This window comes from Euleptes europaea, chromosome 11, assembly GCF_029931775.1.
Source record: "Euleptes europaea isolate rEulEur1 chromosome 11, rEulEur1.hap1, whole genome shotgun sequence".
NCBI classification, from domain to species: domain Eukaryota; kingdom Metazoa; phylum Chordata; class Lepidosauria; order Squamata; family Sphaerodactylidae; genus Euleptes; species Euleptes europaea.
Genome location: NC_079322.1, coordinates 63336798 through 63360469, shown reverse-complemented (window position 1 = coordinate 63360469; position 23672 = coordinate 63336798). Strand labels below are relative to the sequence as shown.

Genomic DNA, 23672 nt, shown 5'->3' with positions numbered 1-23672 from the left:
GCTGACAAACATCGCTCCCCCGGGGGTGATCTGCAAGTGGGTGCTTTGGTTTACCTTTCCACCAAAAACCTCCGGTCCACCCAACCGTGCCATAAACTCAGCGCCAAATTCATTGGCCCTTTCCCCATTACTCGGGTCATAAACCCTGTCACAGTGGAACTGGCTCTCCCCAAATCTTTGAGGCGTGTGCATCCTGTTTTCCACATAAGCCTCCTCAAACCCCATGTTGCTTCTCCACGGTGGCATCCGGACCCACCGCCTGCGCAACCCATCATGGTGGGGGGGGGAAGAACACTTCGAAGTCTCCAAGATCCTTGACTCCCGTATTCACCATGGTACTCTCCAGTATCTAATTCGTTGGAAACATTTCCCCCCTGCCTATGACGAATGGGTGCGCGCACGGGATGTCTCCGCCCCCGACCTCATTGACGCCTTTCACATTGCTTACCCGAACAGGCCAGCCCCCTTGCGAACTGGGAGGGGGCCTTGAGGGGAGCAGAATGTCAGGCTGCTATCTCGGTTTCGTTATTGCCTCTGTCTCTGTGCTGTATTGTCTGCCCCCCAAGGTCGCATGCCTAAGCCTAAGCCTGGGAACTCAGCTCCTGGGAAACTGTATTCCTGCGTGTAATCTCCCGCCTTTCCTGCCTTATAATATCTCCCAGCTAGTGAGCCTTTCATAGCTGTCATTTTATTCGTTTGCACTGTATGCCTATTTGATCAGTAAAATCCACCTGTTTGGACTCTATACGACTTTGTGGTGATTTCTGGTTCTGTGGGCCAAGGGCTGACAGTATGTAGAAGAGGAAATCTGAGCAGGTATAGCTTTCCCCTTCCCTTGAGTGGCAAGTTTCACTCGCTGAAATTTCCTCTTCTGCATAAATATTAAAGTGCCAGGAGTACATTCCTCTTTTTCATTTGCTATCAGCTTTTTGTTCTTTTAACTAATATCACATTGCAGTCTTGATCCTCATCCAGATTTTGTGCGATAGCACTGCACAGAAGAATGAATAAAATACTAGGTCACCCCTGAGAGTAATGGAATAATAATACTTTAAGTATAGTGGCTGCCTTCGTACTGGCTAACACAACAAGTAATGAAAGGACAGTGAGTGGGTTGAATAATCGAAGTAAGTATTTGGTCTCTCACAGGAGACTGGGAAGGAGCAAAAGACCTTCCCTTTGTATGTGTGGACCTCCGGCAATTTAACAGTAGTGGAAACTGCCTGCCCTCTTTCCTCTGTTTAGTGAGAGGAGATATTCTGTTTTGTGTTAGGCTATGTCAGCAAGGATAAATCCAAGCCACTTCTGTTTGATAAGGATTGTAAGTTAAGATTGATCTATGTTAACATCAAGAAGACTCCCATCAAAATTTATATTCCATTATGGAAAACAATCCAGACCTGGGAAGCCTTAGAAGAGCTTTAGTAGGCTTAGCCAGTAAATGCCAAATTGAAAAATGGAGCCAGAAGAAATGAATATCCCCATTTTACCTACCATTCTTTCTCATGAGGCTAGTATTAGTGCATTTCCCATTATGGGCAGCTTCAAAAGCAGTTGGCTTATGTCCACTGTCTACTTGGGTCCCTTTTGGTTCCTGTTCTGGTCCCAAGTAGAGAGGGGAGGGAATTTTAAGGCCTTTTGCAGTCCTTCTCCTCTCTCCCATCTTGGTACTTCTTGCTTCAATGACAACCCCCATCAGGGTGGTGTAATGGTTAAGAGCGATGGTTTGGAGCGGTGAACTTTAATCTGGAGAACCAGGTTTGATTCCCCACTCCTCCACATGAGCGGTGGACACTAATCTGGTGAACTGGATTTGTTCCCCCTGTCCTACACATGAAGCCAGCTGGGTGATCTTGGGCTAATCACACTCTCCCAGCCCCACCTACCTCACAGGGTGTCTGTTGTGGATAGGGGAAGGGGATTGTAAATTGATTTGATTCTCCCTTAAGTGGTAGAGAAAGTCGGCATATAAAAACCAACTCTCCTCCTCCTCCTCTTTCTTCTCCTTACCCCAGCTCATTAAATAATGTGCGTCAGCCAAAATGCACATATCCCCAAAGCCCTTCTCATCTTGCAAGGCTTCTAGGTCTTCTCAGTGGAGGTGACCCTGTCCTGAGCAACTGTCATGTCATGCCCTGGCTTCATCCTTCCTCATGCAGCTCCTGGGCTGCCATTCTGCTTGCGAACCTCTTCTTGGTTGCTGGTATTTGCCTAGAGATGGCTTGCTTCTTGGAGCTGCTTGGCTGGGATCATCCATGTCTTGTTGCTAAAAGGATCTCCAACCTCAGAGTGGGCCTGGAGATCTCCCAGAATTACAACTGATTTCCAGATGTCAAAGATCAATTCCCCTGGAGAAAATGGCTGCTTTGGAGGGTGGACTCTATAGTGTTATACGCTGCTGAGGTGTCTCCCCAGGATGCACCATGAAATCTCCAGGAATTTCCCCATCCAGAGTGGGCAGCCATAATTGTGAGACTGGTAAGGTCAAAACACTCCTTGTCCAGTAGTATAGAAGGTGATTACTCTAGATTGTAAAATTCTGAATAGGTGTGATAAAAGTTAACTAGTAGGTACTTGAAGTAAATGAAAGCTGCTGTACAGATCTGGGTCTGGAAGAAGATCGGGGTCTGGAGAGGGTCCAGTAGTGTCAGATGTCCCCTGAGCCTCCTGGTCTTTCCTCAGAATGGTCTCTGGCTCTGGTCATCATCTGAGCAATTTGCTTCCATGTCCAGTCCAGGAGGGATCATGACATTAGAGCAGGTGCCCCAAGATTTGGGGCTAGATGAGAAACTTGGTGTGTTCTAGTGTGAGCACAAAGGGCTTTTTGTCCAACAATGTCCCATTTTTTTTTGTCTTTTAAATTTACAACGGTCACAAGTGGTCCTGGTCTGCTGTCCTAGTGTTAGGCACAGGACCGTCCATTTTGTTATTTGAAAGAGCTATGTTTGCTTGGGCTCAGAGGCAAATTTGTCACCTGCGTGCTCCAGATCATCTTTTAAGGCACAGCGTAGAAATGTAATTGCTACCCACTTGTATTCCTTGATTCTTGGCCCCTTACATTTACCATGCCCCCGTCTAATATTTTAGCTGGCCTGAACTTAAAGAGTGCAAGGCCACAGGATAGTTTCCCTTAAGTCTTTTCTTGAGTCAGTACTTCATCATATCTCTTTGAATTATAGGACAACTAGAAGCCCACAGTCAAATAACTGGCTGGCCATTTCCAGTCACTGTGAAATACTTCCCTCCACCTTATACCACAATGTCAGTTACACTAGAAACCAAAACTTTTGTAATTCCTCTTCCGTGCAGCTCTCAGAGGTTCAACAGTTCTGTCAGGGTTTAGACCTGGGGTTTCAACCATACGGCCCGAGGGCCAGATACGGCCTCTTCAGAGCTCTTATCCGGCCCATGAGCCAGCCGAGGCAGCCAACCTCCTGCCCTGTGGGCTCACCAGCCGGGGCAGCCAACCCCTGTTCACAATCTGGGCTGGCAAAGGCATGACATGGCCCAACCAAGTGACATTTATGCCACGGCTCAACCAAGTGACATTTATGTCATATCTGGCCCTCTCAGCAACTTAGTTCGACACCCCTGGTTTAGCCCATCTACCAATCCTGTGGTCTCATGACCTCCACGCACACTTTGTCATCCATTTCCTTCCTTTCCTCACTTCCCTGCCTCCTCTGGCACCTCACTCAAATCCTTTTTTCTTTCATAAATCCTTCCCTCAGGTTCCCATTTCTTACACTGCTTCTTTATACTCGCTCTACTTCTTACTGTCCTTGTCTCCTGGGGGCCTCTTTTCACCCTTTCCCACAAAGCTATTCCCAAGAGCCTTCTTGTGGTTTTGATGACAGCTAATCGACAATTATCCCTTCTTTCACAGAAACTTGACTGGAAAAAGTCCAGCAGCTTTTTGTCTTGGAGCAGCGAACATTCAGCCCTAGCTCGGTCCATTGGTGGTGTCATCACCACAAACACAATACTTCCCCCTCTAATTTGGATATTTCTGAGCATATAAATACTTCAATGAGAGGCAGACCACATCTGCCATGGAACTGCGGAAAATCCTTTGCATATAGTCTCTGATAATTTAGCAGCTACTGTTGGATTTGTACAAGAGTGCAGCCTTTGCCAGATGTGACATATTAACTTAGCTAATAAGAATAATGAGCCTCGGTATATATGTGCAAATAAGATTAATTAATGTTTACCCTAACATGTGGCAGAAATTAAAATATTTAGCCTGGGAAGATCTGAAGAGAAAGGGAGGGGGGTGAGCCTTCTCTTGTATTGAGGATCAGCTGCTCTTGACTTTATAGTTAGGCAGTGGGTGTTTGTGGCAGGACCAACAAAAAGCAAACCAATGAATGAAGGCTTTTTCTCTTCCAATTTAAATAGGATGTTTTGATCAGATAAAAGAAAGCAGATATTGAATCTTAGGTCTGAATAAATACATTCTTCCAACACTGTAGGAATGCAGATAAACTGTGATTGAGGAAGGGTTGTGGCTCAGCGGTAGAGCATCTGCTTGGCATGCAAAAGGTCCCAGGTTCAATCCCCAGCATCTCCAGTTAAAAGGACTAGGCAAATAGGCGATGAGAAAGACCTCTGCCTGAGACCCCGGAGAGCCGCTGCCGGTCTGAGTAGACAATACTGACTTTGATGGACCAAGGGCCTGATTCAGTATAAGGCAGCTTCATGTGTTCATGTGTAGAAATCCACCAGTAGAATTTGGGAGATTTGAACTATTATGCCCTCCGAGGAGTCGAAACATGGAATGGCAGAGTTATGCCATTTGGAAGTCTAGATAATAGAATCAGAATTGAAGGGACCTCCAGGGTCCAGAGCCAGTGTGGTGTAGTGGTTAAGAGTGGTGGTTAGGAGCGGTGGACTCTAATCTGGAGACACAGGTTTGATTCCCCACTCCTCCATGAGTGGCAGATGCTAATCTGGCGAACCGGATTTGTTTCCCCACTCCTCCACATGAAGCCAGCTGGGTGACCTTGGGCTAGTCACAACTCTCTTTCTCTCAGCCCCACCTACCTCACAGGGTGTCTGTTGTGGGGAGGGGAAGGGAAGGGGATTGTAAGCCAGTTTGATTCTTCCTGAAGTGGTAGAGAAAGTCGGCATATAACAACCAACTCTTCTCCTCCTCCTCCTCCTCCTCCTCCTCCTCCTCCTCCATGCAGGAAATTCACAACTACCTCCCTCCACACCTCCAGTGACCCCTGCTCCATGATGCTTTTCTTTTGTATCCCTGGAGCAGCCACATGTCTATGAGTAACTTTCACGTCCAGTAAAATGAGGGCTCCCCCTACCCATTGATTAGTCACTTAAATCTTCATAGCAGTTAACCAGATATTCTTTTAGATCAGGGGCAGTGTTGGAATTCTGATGGAGGGTGGTGGGCGCAGCCACAAAATGACAGCTGTATGAGGTAGAGCCACTCATAAAATGTCAGAGAATGGGGTTACACATAACTCTCAGCCCCGGGTAAGTCAGGGGAAGGACTTAGTAGAAACTGTTCGCCAGCTGATCCAAGACTTGCAAAAAAGTGACACTCCTCATCTTAACCCAACCATTACTCCACGCTGGTTTTCTTTAACATATTTAGTATATTCAACATCAGTGAGAGCATTAATTTTATTCCCACATTCTATGGAATGTCTGAAGTATGTAAAGCTCCTTCACTGGTTAGGTCATATAGATTTCCCAGCATGTCTTTACTGGGCTGTGAGAGAGCTACAGCCCTTTGACCGTTACTGTAGGACAGAGAAAATATTCTTTCTGTCTATGGTTTCTGTAAGAAACTTGTTGACATTTCTGGCTGAACTGTGAGTAGTTGGAGGACTGCATTGTATTTATCTGTATGTGGTCAAACTAAAAAAGAAAGCTATATCCATAAGAAAAGACTGCAGTCAAACTATGCTCATTGGGATGATTGTGCATCTCATCACATATGGAAGGAGGGTACTATTTGCAATTTCATAATTAGACAGACATTTATAGAACAATTAACAGGTCTGTTAACTGTGCAGTAAACTGGAGGCGCAAAAGAAGGAGATATTAGATGAAATTAAACAGGAAGAGATACAGCTAAGAAAATTACAACACAAAGCTCTTAAAAACAACAGATAGATAAGTTTAAAAAGTTACAATATGAATTTATAATAGCTTCAGAGATAGAGAAAAAAAATGTTTAATAAGCAGAGATTTTTTGAACATGCCAATAAACCGGGTAAACTATTAGCTTGGCAGCTTAAACAAAAAGAGACGAAATTACCAATTTTACAAATTAGGAAAGAGGGTAAAATAACAACAGATAAACAAAAAATCATAGAAACTTTTATAGATTATTATTCAAATTTATATAGGCAAAATGTTGTCTCAGAGAGGGAAATGGATGCTTACTTAAAACAATTGGATTGGGACGGAATTTCTCAAGAACATAAGGATTTATTGGATTCTAGAATAACTATGGAGGAATTAAAAACTGTTATAGGTAAAAGTAAACTAAATAAATCTCCAGGTGCAGATGGATTCACAGTATTTTATTATAAAATCTTCATTGAACAATTATCTCCACATTTATTAAGAGTGATGAATCATTGTTTGCAGAATGGTCCCATCCTACAAACCTGGAAACAAGCAAATATAGTATTAATACCTAAACCAAACTTGGATTTATTGGATGTTAAAAATTATAGACCAATTTCATTACTGAATAATGATTATAAACTCTTTGTAGCTACCTTAGCAAATAGATTAAAAATTGTACTGAATCAGGTTCTACACGAAGATCAAGCCGGATTTCTCCCGGGTAGATTGGTTAATCAAAATGTTAGAATAGTAATTGATCTCTTAGAATATGCAGAATCCGTTACTACTCCTATAGCAATGATATTTTTAGATGCAGAAAATGTGTTTGATAATGTAAATTGGAAATTTATGAAACAATATTAGAGTATATGGGCATGGGAAAAAACTTTCAATCAGCTATTGGAAATATTTACACTTATCAATCAGCTAGTTTGCTGATTAATGGTAATTTGACTTCACAATTTGAAATCCAAAAAGGTACTAGACAGGGGTGCCCTATCTCACCTTTACTGTTTATTTTAGTGTTAGAAATTTTATTGAGAAAGATTAGAAATACCCCAGATATAATAAATTGTCAATTTGGAAGAAATCATTTTAAAGTTAAAGCTTATGCTGATGACTTAGTTTGTTTTTTGTCTAATCCGATTGGTCAAATTGATATTTGGAACAAGACGATTGAGGTTTATGGAAAACTCACAGGTTTTAAAGTAAATAAAAACAAAACTAAAATATTGGTTAAGAACATGACATTCTTACAGCAGCAAGAACTATCAAAAAGGTTAGGCTTCTCTATAGAACATAAAATAAAATATTTGGGTATTTGGCTAACCACAAATAATCTCAATTTATTTAAAAATAATTATGTCAAGTTATGGCAACAAATTGTTATAGATTTAAAAAATTGGGAAAAAATACCCCTATCATTGTGGGGTAAAATTTCGGTAACTAAAATGATGGTATTACCCAAAATGCTATATTTATTTCAAAATTTACCAATTATTAAAGGAGCTCAAATATTTAAAACTTGGAAAAAAGATATTTTAAAGTTTTTATGGGGCAAAGAAAGACATAGAATACCATATAATAACCTAATTGAATTAAAAGAAACAGGAGGTTTGGGGTTACCAGATTTAAGAATGTATTATGAGGCATTTTGTTTTGTTTGGCTAAAGACCTGGATTTTTCTAGAGAATCCCAAATTATTGTCAATAGAAGGTTTTAATTTACGTTTTGGATGGCATGCATATTTGTGATATGATAAGGAAAAGGTAAACAAAGATTTTAATGCTCATATTATCAGATTGGGTTTATTTCAAATTTGGGAAAAATATAAAAGGTACTTGGAAAATAAAACCCCGGGATGGATTAACCCAGTAGAAGCATTCATGAAGAGAGGGATACATTTAAATTTAGATATGGATGTATATAGAGAAATCAAGGACTGTAAGGAAGGAGATTGGGTCTTAAAAAGTAGAGAAGAACTTAATATTAAAGATTGGCTTATTTACTATAAATTAAATGACATATTTAATAAAGATAAGCTAGTAGGTTTTAATAAAAATAAATCCAAATTTGAAAATATATTATTAAAAGGAAATAAAGGATTGATAGGAAGGGTATATCGATTGTTAATAGAAGTAAATTTAGGACAAGAAAGAATTAAACCAGTAATGTTGAAATGGATGAAAGAATTAGGATATAATATTGATTTGGAAATATGGGAAAAACTGTGGAAGACAGAATTCAAATTTACAATAACCAATGAAATTAGAGAGAATTTATATAAAATGTTTTATAGGTGGTATACAACTCCAGTGATGATAAGCAAAATGAAAAAAGGAGGCACGGATTTATGCTAGAAATGTGGAAAGGAAAGAGGAACTTTTATGCATGCCTGGTGGATATGTAAAACAATTAAAAAGTTTTGGAAAAAGGTGATAAGAGAAACTAATAATTTGATTAATATAAGAGTAAAAAGAAATCCTGCATTTTGCTTATTGGGGATTCCTCAAGAAAACATGGATAGAAACGATAAAGTCATTTGTCAATATAGTTTTGCTGCTGCAAGAATTGTAATAGCTAAAGTTTGGAAGCAAATAAATAAACCTTTAATTAGCGACTGGAGAGAAAAATTATGGATGTATATGAGGATGGCCAAATTAACAGAATTCCTACACAGAAAAGATATGGAAGAATTTTAAAAAACATGGGTGAAGGCCGTCACATATTGGAATAAACTGGCAAATATGGATTTTACTAAATTAGTTGGTGAGTTATAGAAACAGGTTTTGTATATCCTTTATATTATTGTTAATAATGGTATTCTTAAAACTGTTTAGACACTTCTTCGGAAGTCCGGTGATGGGTCACTTTTTATGGTGGGTGGAGGGGCAAAAGAGTTTATTTGAATTCTCTAATTTTCTAACTTAGATTGTATTAATGTAGATTATTGATACTCTTTTAATGTTTTAATGTATTTTATTGATACTCTTTTGTATTTTCTTTTATTATTGTTTTTTGTCTGTTTTACTTTCTTATAAAAATAAAAAAATATATATAAAAAATCTGTGCAGTAAACTATTTAAGCATTGGTTAACTTAGGTCCGTCTAGACCCCCAAGGGGGTCGCGAAGTGTTCTCTGGGGGGGTCGCCACCACTGTCCTGGGACAGCCCCCATCCTGGGCTGTCCAGGACTAACCCAGACGCCCTGTAACCCTGATCCGTCCGCAAGGGCAGGGAAGACCCCAAGCAGAGAGGTGAGGAACTGGCTGACTGACAGCCAGAAGGAGCCGGGCTGCAGAGACGTGGCAGCGTGCCGCCGCACACCAGCTGTAGTCCCGCTGCCCAGCTGAGAGACGGGCGGGCCAGCCCTGGGTGCGGTCGCACCTGCGCCGGGCGGATGATGCGGCAGGATGTGTGGGAGGCCAAGGAAGCTCCCCTGGCTCGGCCAGTTCAGGTCTCGGAGGAGAAGAGGGCGGTCCCCCTTGAGGCCACTACAGCCACGTTGTTTTTACTTTTAGCCGCGCTCGGGTGGGGCGGGAGCTTCAGCCTGGAATTCAAGTGCGCATGTCTGTAGTGTGGCTTCGCTTTTCTGCCCTGAGTCATCAGTTCCGCTCTGCCCTGAGTCATCAGTTCCGCTCTGGCAAGGCCAAGGGGGAGAGAGTCGAGGTGCATGCGCAGTTCGGGATTTCCCCCTCGAGCTCGCAGGTTCAGTGAGGCGCAGAAGGAGCGGTGACTGGCGGAGGGGAGAAAAAGGCACGAAATGACCGAGCGGGATAAGCGGCCCTTGGCTCTTTCCTGGCCCTTTGCTCTCATGAGGTGATTAAACAGAGCTCCGCTTTGAGGGATAACTGCAGTTCTGTGCACAAGCAGTGTCCCAGTCACAACTGAGGGGGTTTCCTTGCGAGAGCCCTGGCCTGCTTGGAAGAGTTTTTGGGGAGAGAGGGGAGGACAAGGAATGGAGTGCATGCTCAGAGGCACTCTTTCCTCCGTGCCAGGAAAGGTTACCGCGTCACACAGTCACAGCCGCTGCGCAACAGGTGGTAGTACCGTTTGCATGTTTGTTTTAAACTTTAAAATTTAAAGTAATTATGTATATGGATACCCTGGACTGCCAAAAAACCAAATGTTTTTTCTTTATCCTATTGAAAATGTCATTTATGGAAATTTATGCAAATTTATGCAAATGTGACGAGGGTCACAGGTTACTTGGCAATTGTAAAAGGGGGTCGCGACTCGAAAAAGGTTGAGAACCACTGGTCTAGAGGCATCTGGTTTTCAGTCACTTCATCAAGAATCATGCCCAAAACAAGGTGTTTACCCTCAAACAAATCATTAGATTTGTTGATACGGTAGGATGGTTATTTAATTATGCATCAGCATTCATATCTATTGTGAGCACTGAGTATATACTGGATAGAATTTGAACATGTCAGCTAGAAATTGAACAAGTAGGATCCTGTGAAAATAATTTAGTTTGTGAATTTTGCTGCTACTTGTTTTGCCTTATCCTACTTCTTTTTCGCTACAAACTGAATTCTTTGTTTTAAAGTAGAATTTTCCCCTCATGACTATCTTTTGATTTACGTTCCTACTTTTGTTCTTAACAATTGTTTGATGCTTTTATAAATGCTTATGTTATATTTATATGGTGAATCCTTCTCTTTTCCCTTGAAATTTCTTTGTCAGCTTTCTTGTCTTTCTTATTTGTTTCACAACATACATGGGTAAACAACATTTTTTTTTGCTTTAGCTTGCACTATGTCAACCTTTTTATTTATTCTCTTTCCTTTTAAAAACATACACAACATTACCAATACTAGCCTCTATTATAGAAGAATCAAGGGAGGAGGGGAACAGGATAGGGAAAGTGAAAAGCGTAATATTTTGATTTAGAGTTAGTGTGGACAGAATAGAACAAACTAACACAATGAAAGAAAGGAAAATGGGGCAAGATGAGGGGGCAGGAGATGGGGCTAAAGTTAATTTCAACTGCTTATATGTTCTTTATAAATTTATATTTGTATCCACTTTCCTCTCTGATTATAACTCTAGTAGATTCCTTTGAAATGTGGTGTTGGAGGGGAGTGGTATGGATACCATGAACTGCCCCCCCCCCAAATCGGTGGGTTATAGATCAAACCAAGTTTGAACTGTCCCTAGAAGCTGAGGCGATCATACTTTGGTCACATTATGAGAAGACAACGCATGGTCACTTTATCCTCCTTTAATCCCTGTTTCAGCCAGGATTCAGCCAGGATCGAACGCATGCATTTTGCCTAATGTGGGTTTGATCCTGGCTAAAACAGGGATTAAAGGAGGATAAAGCGACCACGCGCTTTCACCCAATAATGGAAAAGACAATAATGCTAGGAAAAGTTGAAGGCATCAGGAAAAGACATAGGTGAGGGTTATTAACATGAGATGGATTGACTCTATAAAAGGAAGCCATGGCCCTCAGTTTGCAAGATCTGAGCAAGGCTGTTAACGATAGGACGTTTTGGAGGACATTGATTCATGGGGTCGCCATGAGTCGGAAGCAACTTGATGGCACTTAACACCCACCCACATTGTCTTAATAGGTGCATTATGAGTCATTGAAGAGTCCATAAGGGTCCAACAAAGGTTGACATATCTTCTCTTGTAATTACCCAGCTTGCTGGGGGTAAAGGGAACATGACTGGGGAAGGCACTGGCAAACCACCCCGTAAACAAAGTCTGCCTAGTAAACATCAGGATGTGATGTCATCCCATGGGTCAGGAATGACTTGGTGCTTGCACAGGGGACCTTTACCTTTAAGTTTGAATTCAGGAAGCTGTAATATGCTGAGCACGAGTCTGTCAAGCTGAGTATTGTCTATTGTGGTTGTTGGCTAGAGTCTCACTCCTACCAGGAATTGAACCTGGGTCTGTCTGCATACGAAGCATTCGCTCTGTCATTGAACCACAGCCCCTCCCTGTTAAGCATACATTTTGACACTGAGGAAGACTTGAGAGGGATGGAGTTGAATGAAGACATAGGTGAGGGTTATAAAATAGAGGAATAGGGGATGCCAGGGTAATAAGGGACAAATGTGAAAATACCCCTCAGTTTCATTTTGGGCAATAGCCTGTGATGGATGGCAGTTTTTAAAAAAAAGTCTTAAGAAAAATTATCTCACACCACTTACTGTGCACCGATGCTAGGTTTGTATTTGAGGCAAAGAAGTCACCTATGTATTTTATCACCCATCGAATTTTTATTGCAAATTACATACTTGAGCAGCTTTATTCATTCAGCCGAAGTTATTTCAGGTGACCTTTTCTTCAGTACAGCGGTTCTGAACGGAGCATTGTGAAGTTGCTAATTGTTTTGGACGTGGCACGCAAGAACTCTTGAGGGAGTTGCGTTTTGTCGTTCAGCGATCTCAGTGCGAAAATTGACGGGGGTGTTTATTTCTGCCGGCGTCAGGGTGTACGAAGCAATAAATTTCTTTCGCAGATCAACTAATCACGAAAATAATATTGAGGTGTTTTGATTGACACGTTGAAGCTGTTAATTTGGAGCATATCAAGATCAAATGGAAGTTATTGCAATTAGTCAGTGATTGTGTTATCCTTTCATTTTTGGTTTTTAAATGCCACATTTTACATATTTTTGGAGCATTTTAAAGCTGCTGTTCATGTTCTTGGCATTTCTGTAGATCTTAGCTGATGTTTTAATGTTAAATGCAGGGGGCAGTAGTTCAGCTCATCCATTCCTTGTAAAAATAAGTCTCTCCTCCCATTTCTATATTCTTCAGTCTCCAGGGAGTAAGTACATAAGGTGTTATTTTTATTTATTTTTAAATTTATATCCTGCTCTATCCTAAAGTCCTATAAGGAGCTACGTTATTACATAAGAGTTTGTTTTAGCACACTATGGCAGGAATTTCCTTAGGCAGAGCATTTCCTCAGGTACTTTTAAAACAGGAGATATAAAGGGACTGCACCAGAATCTTCATGTTCTGCGCTGCTGGTTTATGGCTTCAGACTCACTGATATTTCAGCACCCTAGACAGATAAACTGATGCAGAGGATTAGGATCATGGTGCACTCTGACAATTTCATCTTAAATAAGCAGAAAGATGACATAAAACACAGGTGAATCTTCAATACGGTACAATGTTACATTGAATAATTGATGTTCAAGGGTTGTATAGATTCCTGTCTTGCCAGGCATGGCTGGTGCAGATATCCTGTTCCCACTTTCTTTACCATGGTTTGGAAGCAATCTGCAGGCCTACATTCTCTCTTCCCTCTTTCATGTAACTCTTGCTTTCCTTTTCCTGGTCATAAGGCTTTTCTGCATTCTCTTTTCCTTGTCCCAAAGTTCCTGTTTCTTAGGTGTTTTTTTAAAGTTCCACAGTTTTGCTCCCTCTAGTGGTCGATTCGAGATCACGTCCATTTTTATAAAGAGTAAAAAAGCTGCTGCATAAATCAGCAGGGAAATAAACTAGATTTAATCCTCTGCTATATTGAATTGACCACTAGAGGGAGTAAAGCATGCACATAACTTTTGAAAAACACAGAAGAAACAGGAACTTTGAGATGAGAAAAAAAGAGAATGCGGAAAATCCCATAATTAATCATGATGCTGAATTTACACCCGTGCCAGGAGCGCACTGGGAAGTGAAAAATGGCCCTGGAAGAAGCCTAGTTGAGTAGCCCTTGTGGTGCTACATTTCAGGGGCCTCTGAACTCAGTGGCAAGAATCCCTGGTTTGTTTCTCTGAACTATAGTTTAAAAAGGTAAAGGTAGTCCTTTGTGTAAGCAACGGGTCATTACTGACCCATGGGGTGACGTCACATCACAACGTTTCCTAGGCAGACTTTGTTTACGGGGTAGTTTGCCATTGCCTTCCCCAGTCCTCTACACTTTACCCCCAGCAAGCTGGGTACTCATTTTGCTAACCTCAGGAGTATGGAAGGCTGAGTCAACCTTGAGCTGGCTATCTGAAACTGACTTCCATCAGGATCAAACTCAGGTCGTGAGCAGAGCTTTGACAACAGTTGTGCGGCTTACCACTCTGTGCCACAGGCCTCCTAAACTGTAGTTAAGAGACTGGAAACATTAGGTTGCCACACCTGCCCATGAACTTTTCCTTCCTGATAACTATGCTATTATCCTTGCTATAAGACATGTAGAAAATGACTTTATTGTAAGTCCTTTATGTTACATTACTTACCCCTCTTGGAAAAAGTCATCTTTACAGATGCCAGAATTCTAAATATGCTTTTAGGAAGATGTCAGCATCACTCTTGAGACTTAATAATGCATACTTGGAAGTTAGCCAGATCCTTGGGGCAGAGTCTGCAAGTGGTCCCTTTTGACTTGACTGAAATTACATGGAAAGGTTCTAGTGATAAAACCATATCCAGACCTTCCTATAAAAGGGTAAGCTATTCCAGCCTGATACTTAGAATAGTGAAAATAATTAATAAAGACAGCCTGTCTCTACAAAGACTCACAAAGACTTAGGGGAGGGGCTGTGACTCAGTGGCAGAGCATCTCTTGGGCATGCAGAAGGTCCCAGGTTCAGTCCCCGGCATCTCCAGTGAAAAGGTTCAGGTACTAGGCAATGTAAAAGACCCTTCTGCATGAGACCCTGGAAAGCTGCTGCCAGTCTGACTAAAGTCTGACCAGTCAACACTTTCATGAACAAGTGTGGCTTCATTCAGTCCTCAAAACAAGACCTCCATGGTGGGAACAAAGGTAGCTTGTTGTAGTGCTTCAGTGCTCATCTCGTTCCTCTTTCTTCTCCTCACCTGTGGAGTGTTATTGAAGCCTTCCTGATTTGGGGAACCTTGAATTAAATTCTAATTTGGCATGACATCCAAATGTAGGCACCTAGGCAAATGGGAGGTTTTTTCCCTTCCCCTCACCCCAGAACCTTGATTTTAGCTGACTTTAGAAACCTAGTTTGTGGAACCTTTGGAAATCATGGAAGACTGGAATTTGATTCAAGACTCCAAACCAGGAATCTTTCATTCCTGCTGCATATGTGAGAAGAGGTTTGTGCCCTTCACCAACAAATATTTGTTGTGATGTCTAAATGTGGCCTGTATCATTGTTACTGTTTGTTAGTTTGAGCAGGTGCAAAGTGTGTGAAAGTAGAACAGAGGTGGAAGGCCAAAGATAAAAAACTAGTAATCCTAGCTGTGTCCCATATTACTTTCCTAGCACACCAGAGCAAAGAGACTTACCTGATTTCATTGGCAGTGTTTTACATGATGTTTCTTTGTCCATTTATTGATAATCCCAACTGTAAAAGAACAATGGGGAAACCAATTTTAAATTTGTGTGTACACATATTGTTTGTTTCCATGCCTGGGATACTCTAATGCCATTCTTTTAGACTCAAAATAAGCTTGCATGAGAAAATGCATAAGATTTAATGCCTTGGCAACTGAATAGTTGAAGTGGGTATTAATTCTGAAAGATCTGTGCTTACACAGACTCTCATCCCCCCCACACACACACACGCATGAATTGGTCCCATCTGGTTCTAGGAGTTGTTTGAAGGTGTTGCCAGATGCATGATTATCACAGAGTTCCCTATAGAATTTAATAGAAATTATTGTGGTCTTGCAGATTGGGCATTTTTTAAAACGTTGAATAGCTGTGGCTAGGAGATAATTGCAAACAATTTTTTCAATGACACCATTGTTAATCTCTCTTTAACAGAAAGCAGAAGAAGAAGATCTCGTCCTTACCCCTGATGGCACCAGGGAATTCCTCACCTTTGAAGTCCCGCTTAACGATTCTGGGTCAGCTGGGCTTGGTGTCAGTGTCAAAGGAAACCGGTCAAAAGAAAACCATGCAGACTTGGGCATCTTCGTTAAGTCCATTATTAATGGAGGTGCTGCTTCCAAGGTAAGTGAACAACCATCTGGGTTTTAAGCAGGGCTGAAAACTTTATTTACTGCTGGTACTTTTAGGTGATCCAGTTCCTTCTGATTAGTGTATCTTCTGTTCATTTCCTAGCATTGTGTAGCTGTTCAAATGTCAGACTAGGATCCGGGAGAACCAGATTAAACCCCCCCCCCCCCCGACATGAACCTCATTGAGTGACTTTGGGCTTGTCACACACTCTCAGCCTCGTCTGCCTCCACAGGTGGTTGCTGTGGAGATGAAATGGAGGAGGAGGAAAGAAATTGTAAGCTGATTTGGGTACCTACTAGCTCTGGTTTACAGCTCAGATCCACATGAAAGGGATAAGAATGGATAGTAGCAAGTAACACTGTAGGACTCATGGTGACACGAGAACATCCTGCCATATTTTCAAGACAAGAGAGACCTGGAGCGGAAACAGTTTAAGAGATCACAGAGATAGACATGCTTTTTATACCTTCCAAAGTGGATACCATGGACCGTCAAAAAGACAAATAAGTGTGTTCTGCATCAAATCAACCCTGAATTCACCCTAGAAGCTAAAATGACTTAACTGAGGTGATTTTACTTTGGATACATCATGAGAAGACAAGACTCACTGGAAAAGACAATAACACTAGGAAAAGTTAATGGCAGTAGGAAAAGAGGACGAGATCCTGCATTGAGATGGGGATTGGACTAGATCACTTACATGACCCCTTACAGCTGTATGATTCTGTTATTATTCTAAACTAAGGTTTAGAAGTCTCAGTAATATTGTTGTAGTTACCTAGCAACCTCCAAAATGGCCTCTGAGAGACCAGTGGCTGTTCTTTTTTTAAAACACAGGCTATTTTTTTTAAGATTTCAGATTTTTATACAAATTTAGGACTTTTTCAGGTTTGTAGAGCAATCCCCACATATCTGTCCCTAGCTTGATTTTGAAGATCTGTTGATCCACCCTCTACAACCTGTTCGGAATTAGTTATATGATTGGGAGACACACATCAACAGTAACTTCTTCAAAGCCATGATATTTATTGGTTCTTGTAGGTTATCCGGGCTGTGTAACCGTGGTCTTGGAATTTTCTTTCCTGACGTTTCGCCAGCAACTGTGGCAGGCATCTTCAGAGTAGTAACACTGAAGGACAGTGTCTCTCAGTGTCAAGGGTGTAGGACAATACTCAGGACAATACTCAGCTCAAACCCAACCCCTTTCTGACTATATATTACTCTTCCTACACCCTTGACACTGAGAGACACTGTCCTTCAGTGTTACTACTCTGAAGATGCCTGCCACAGTTGCTGGCGAAACGTCAGGAAAGAAAATTCCAAGACCACGGTTACACAGCCCGGATAACCTACAAGAACCAATGAACTCTGACCGTGAAAGCCTTCGACAATACCATGATATTTACTTTACCATGAACTTTGAAGATTAGAATCCCTTCCTTCTCTCCACAGCACAAGATGCCAAAAAACTTTTCTCTCCTTTTTTATAAACTCTCTTAACAATTTTCCCTTGCTAGGATGGAAGACTCCGAGTGAATGACCAACTAATAGCAGTAAATGGAGAGTCTTTATTGGGCAAAACTAACCAAGATGCCATGGAAACCCTGCGTCGGTCTATGTCCACTGAAGGAAACAAGCGTGGAATGATTCAGCTCATTGTGGCCAGGCGAATAAGCAAATGCAATGAGGTAACAGAGCGCCATTTTGTTTAGCACTTGAAAGCTTGAAAATTGTGGGAGTTGAGGAAAACATAGAAGAGTGGGCGCTTTCACACATGCTGAATAATGCACTTTCAATACACTTTTACGATTGTTTGCTGTTTCACACAGTAAAATCCAGCTGCAAAGTACATTGAGAGTGGATTGAAAGTTCATTATTCAGCAAGTGTGAAAGCACCCACACTTTTAGAACTTGGTATGATATGACTAGACTTGGGTGAGATAAGGTTAATCATGCATGTATATATTTTAAACAAATAAATTTACACAGCACACACCAACCTCTTGAAAAACTCTCTGTTATCATAGATTCTTTCACATAAATATTAACCTTTGTCTTACTGAAAGTGCTGGGTGCAATGAAGGTGTCAGATTTGATTAAAGCAATATAACCATGTTTCACAACTATAATCTTGTCTTTATTTTTACCCCCCTGTCCAATGTAGTTAACGTTATGATACCTTTGATTTCATTCGTTTGTTCTTGTCACTGTCAAAGCTGCAAATTGCCCATTTCCAGTACATCAGAAGCGTAATGCTTCAAAGTAAGAATCTATCAATATACTAATGATTAACTCAGTGTTATATTAGGCACTAAGTAGTATATTATGCATGTAGTTGAGGACTTGAAGGATTGTGCATTCTGCTTAGAATGCTGTAGTATGAACAGGTATGTGAAGGCCCATAACCCACCCCACCTTGAGAAATCAGAATTTTTGAAGAAAATGTTAAGAAATATTGTCGAAGGCTTTCATGGTCAGAGTTCATTGGTTCTTGTAGGTTATCCGGGCTGTGTGACCGTGGTCTTGGTATTTTCTTTCCTGATGTTTCGCCAGCAGCTGCGGCAGGCATCTTCAGAGGAGTAACACTGAAGGAGATACACTGTCCTTCAGTGTTACTCCTCTGAAGATGCCTGCCACAGCTGCTGGCGAAACGTCAGGAAAGAAAATACCAAGACCACGGTCACACAGCCCGGATAACCTACAAGAACCAATTTTAAGAACATTTCCTATTTTTTAAAAAACGAGAGCAATCTTTAAAAGTCAAGGTTCTAATCACTGAAAATATTTTCTACTAACTGCATAATATGATGATTTTTATGTAGAAGAGTGTTCAGCATTTCATAATTATAACTTGTGTATTTTGTAGAAAAACAAAACATTCAAATCCAAGTTGCTGTTTTGCACCTGGAGAGTGCTACTTTGTTTGGAGACCATACCTGCAAAGCAAGAGTGTAACTGTTTTGCCTGTGTCACAGTTCACAAGGTCTCAGTTAGGCATCCGTCTTGGAAACTTGCTCTGCAGTCTCCACTGCCATCACGAGCATGCCTAGTTTGCCTTCTAAGATTCAGATACCTTTATTGGCATAGTAAAATAGCAACAAGGGAGCATAAATACAGGCAGACCACTAGGGGCAGCTAACAGTGGCCACTAGGGGCAGCTAACATGAAGCTACCAACTTCATTAGAGAGGTATTCAGGACCTTGTTTGGGGTTACCAGGTCCCCCCAGCCGCTGGCAGGGGATGGGGGGTAGGGTGGCCAGACCCAGGTTAGGAAATTCCTGTGGATTTGGGCATGGAGCCTGGGTAAGACAGGGACCTCAGTGGGGTACAGTGTCCACCCTCCAAAGCACCCATTTTCTCCAGGGGAACTGATATTTGTAGTCTGGAGATGAGCTTTAATTCCAGGGGATCCTCGGGTCCCACTTGGAGGCTGGCATCCCTAACCTTATTTGCTTGGGGAAGCCTTGGTCTAGTGACTTTCATCTAATTTTGGAGAGAGAGTGGAAGCCAGTCCCCGAATCTTCTGTCCTCTTGACATGGCCCCCTGTGGTCTCCATGTAGGTCTGTAAGACAGACTCCCTGCTAGAGGGAAACAAACAGTGCTTTGCCCTCCCTTACTAAAGGACAAAAACCAAACAAACAAATGGAAACGGGTCACGGAAATGGCCCAGTTGGTTGTGGGTCACGAAGCCAGAGCACAAAGTCTCCAGATCAGATGACAGAAACAGAGGGGTGTGTTTGTAAAGGCTTGGCTCCTGGTTTTTGCTGACTAAACCGAATAGCTAGCTGCATTGGAGCCCCTAGGCGGTACGCTTCATATACCCTTCTCTGTTCCAACAAAAGCCCTGCAATATCAGTCATAGATGCTTGGAAACAAGGTTGCAGAGAGAGGCAAACCCAAACCCAAAAACAAATCAAAACAAAACTTGGATTAAAAATTATTTAACCCATGAATAACCTAATGGTGAAGGTTATGGGGTTTTCCCTCCCCCTTCATTCTCATTCCCCCTGCAAGCATCCCTCTCCAAGCATTTGTTTGGGTGACAGTGGCCCAGGTTAGCCTGATCTCATTAGATCTCAGAAGCTGAGTGGGGTTGGCCCTGGTCAGTATTTGGATGGGAGACCGCCAAGGAAGTCCAGGGTTGCTATGCAGAGGCAGGCATTGGCAAACCACCTCTGCCCATCTCATGCCTTCAAAACTCTATGGGGTCTCCATAAGTCAGCTGCAACTTGACAGCACTTTCCCCCGCCGTCACCTGTTGCATATTCCAGCCATCTAACTTAGAATGCATGCTATAATTATTAATGAATTGTGTGTACATCTGCAATCTTTCTGACATTATTTACATTAATGCTGGCAAAAATAGCTGCCAGGAAAAATGATCATGATTGCAGAATCTAAGCTAAATCCTTATGGGGCATTAAAAAGATGCAAATAAAATAAAGATGTCTGAAAACCGTCAAAATGAAGTTGTGTTCATACAAGACCCATTAAATGTTGAAGAAGCAAGAATTTCCATCCATCCTGTAATGACTGGGCAGCATCATTAGTTGTGACATGATTTGTGTACATGCATTACCTTTCTAATTTGTGTTAATAAGCCCTACATGCCAAAATCAGATGGAGATGCACACAAGCTCTCAATAAAGTGTGTGTATCCATGTCTTATTTTGGCATTTTGTGCTTGTTAATGGAGAGAACGGATCTACCTGCATATCATCTTGCCGCGTGGGCAGAATTGATAAACACAGTGCAGAAATTTTACTTCTATTAAGGAAGTGGGTGTTGAAATCACACCTAGGAACCCCGTGCTAAAATCAAACCCACAATTAATATGTATGTCATACTTTTTCTCAGTAGTACGTCAGAGTAGGACTTAATAATGTTTAGAGAGGGAATTGGATTAGGCAGGTAGTTGTGCATTAAAATATTTATACCCCAATTTTGATTCACTGGATCCATAAATGTTCTTAAAATATCACAATCCAAATTTAAAACAAAGAAGCTAATAAAACAAGGTGTTGGGGAAAAGAGCAATATACAGCTGCAAATTAAGAAGTGGTCAGAAAACCCCAGTGGTTTTTCAGAAGACCCCTGTATTTACCTGGCCCTAAACACTAGTAGGCCCTGCCCTGGTTGGCCCAATCTTGTCAGATCTTAGAAGCTAGGCAGCGTTATCCCTGGTTGGTACTTGGATGGAAGACCAAGATAGCTATGCAGGGGCAGGCAATGGAAACCATCTCTGTTCGTCTCTTGCCTTGAAAGCCCAATGGAGTAGCCATAAATTGACTGTCACTGGACAGCGCTTTCCACTACCAGACTCCAGTGAAGGAATGAGGAGCAGTTCCCTTGGGACCTGCAATGAGAAGATGGTACCCCATGTCACCACCCACCCTGTCTCAAACAGAAGGAACACAAGAAGCAGGAATGGCCGGCGAGGCTAGTACCTTCTGCTCTTGTAGACAGTTACCAAATGCTGAAGTTTATATTTGTTACAAAGGGTACAGAAAATTCATAGCCAGAAAACTGGGAAGCAGAGAAACCCAGCAGTAGTTGCATGATGATAATATATGTCAGCTTGGTTTAGTATAAATCTGTTGGCATGGCGTAGTGGTTAAGAGTGGCAGACTCTAATCTGGAGAACCGGGTTCATTTCCTCACTCCTCCACATGAAGCCTGCTGGGTGACCTTGGGCTAGTCACAGCTCTCTCAGAACTCTCTCAGCCCATGCAGAAGCAAGCAATGGCTAACCACCTCCAAATGTCTCTAACCTTGAAAACCCTATAGGGTGGCCATGAGTCAGCTGTGACTTGGTGGCACACACAGAGAGAAAGAGGTAATAATACTTAGGAATGTATTGACAGCCTGCATTTTAAAGCTGTGTTGGCCAAGAATGCCATTGTTCTGAATAACAAAGGGGATTCCCCCTCCTTTAGTTGGTAATTATGTTAAAATAGCTGTTTTCACAGTGATTATGAATGTATTTTAATAGCAGGGTAAAATTTCCCTATAGTTCAATACAAGAAAAAAAAATCTAAATGGATTTTGTGGCTATTTATCTTAATATTTCAGCAGTGTCCTATTTTAGAATATATTTTAATCCTGCCAGAAATTTCAGGACAGGTTGAGAAGAAATCCCAATGCAAAATAAAAATACAGTAGATTTGAAAATCAGAACCATGTTTTTTTTTAACATTCACTTCTAATGTTGCACATTCTCATGGTAGAACCATTTTCAGATATCGATGTGCCATACCAAATCATGATCCGTATTTTGACATATCATGTTGCACACTCTGAAAAACCATGTAACTGCAGTCGCTCAGTTTTGACTTATTCTGCTGTGTGGCCTCAATGAAAAATGTTTAAACAAGTACCTTGAACTTTGGCCCAAGCAAACCAAACTTTGGCCCAAGCAAACCCAAGCCTGAGGAGGGCAGGGTTTGGGGAGGGGAGGGACTTCAATGCCATAGAGTCCAATTGCCAAAGCGGTCATTTTGTCCAGGTGAACTGATCTCTATCGGATAGAGATCAGTTGTAATAGGAGGAGATCTCCAGCCAGTATCTGGAGGTTGGCAACCTTACCTGAAGTAATGTTATGGTGCTCACAGATCGAGGCCCCCTTCCTGCTTCTGCCCTCTGATCAGTGGATGGTGGGCTGGCAACCTGGTTAATTGGCAGGTGTTTGCCCGCCATAACCGGGCAAATGGGAACCCTACAAATGAACCAGAGGCTGTGGCAAACTGCACATACGGGTTTGGGGAGGGGAGGGACTTCAATGCCATAGAGTCCAATTGCCAAAGTGGCCATTTTCTCCAGGTGAACTGATCTCTATCAACTGGAGATCAGTGTCAGGCTGTTATCTCGGTTTAGATGTTTCCTTTCTTTTCTCTGCTGAACCGTCCAGACTTCAAGGACGGCTACACATACCAAAGCCTGGGAACGCTACTCCTGGGAAATAATGCTCTGTTTATGCTTTGTAATCTCCCGCCGTTTCTCTGCCTTATATTTCCAAATAACGGGCAAGACAAACTATAGCTGTCATCTTGCCTTCAATGCACTGTATTGCCTATTTGACCAGTAAAGCCATCTGCTTGGAATCTGATTGTCTCTGTGGTGATTTCTGGTTCGATGGGTCAAGAGCTTACATTATGACAGCTATCCCTACTCTTCTTCATCGATTCTTTAGTCAGGCTGGAGCCCCGGAGGGTTCGCCTGCCACTCGGATGGGAGCTAGGAGGGCGCTCTCCGAGTGAACCGTGACTACTGCTTCTTGGAACCCTGGATTCCTCATCTGAGGATCCTACCCTTCTACGGGACATAGTAGCTGAACTCTTTAGGACTAATTCAGAGGTTTGCCGCTTGAGTGGACTGGTCCAGACACAGTGGCAATCTCTAGTGAGGGTTCTCTGGATGTTAACGTCGGAGGATACTAATGCTCGTTTAGACCTCCAGGATTTTGATCAGTTGCTGGATGATGCCCGGCTGGCAACTGAGGACTTACAAGTACTAACCGATTTATTGGATAAGCTTATTGCCCATGAGACTCTCTCATCCATGGTTCTAACGCGCCCTGTCACCTTGGGGGAAGGTACCATGGCGGGAGCCGCACCGGCAGGTTTTTCTTTGGTACCCAATGCAGCTGACTGTCAAGCTGAAGCCAAG

At 42.0% G+C, this 23672-nt stretch overlaps 1 protein-coding gene across 4 annotated transcripts in view; it reads left to right on the top strand.

Annotated features, from left to right (window-relative positions):
- PARD3 (par-3 family cell polarity regulator) overlaps nucleotides 1–23672 on the top strand; it is a 671910-nt gene that overhangs the window by 421524 nt on the left and 226714 nt on the right. For all 4 annotated transcript variants that reach the window (XM_056857249.1, XM_056857250.1, XM_056857248.1 and 1 more), the window contains 2 exons: nucleotides 15808–15996; nucleotides 17523–17693. In XM_056857249.1, coding sequence (XP_056713227.1) covers nucleotides 15808–15996; nucleotides 17523–17693 — 360 coding nt within the window. The remainder of the gene's footprint in view (nucleotides 1–15807; nucleotides 15997–17522; nucleotides 17694–23672) is intronic.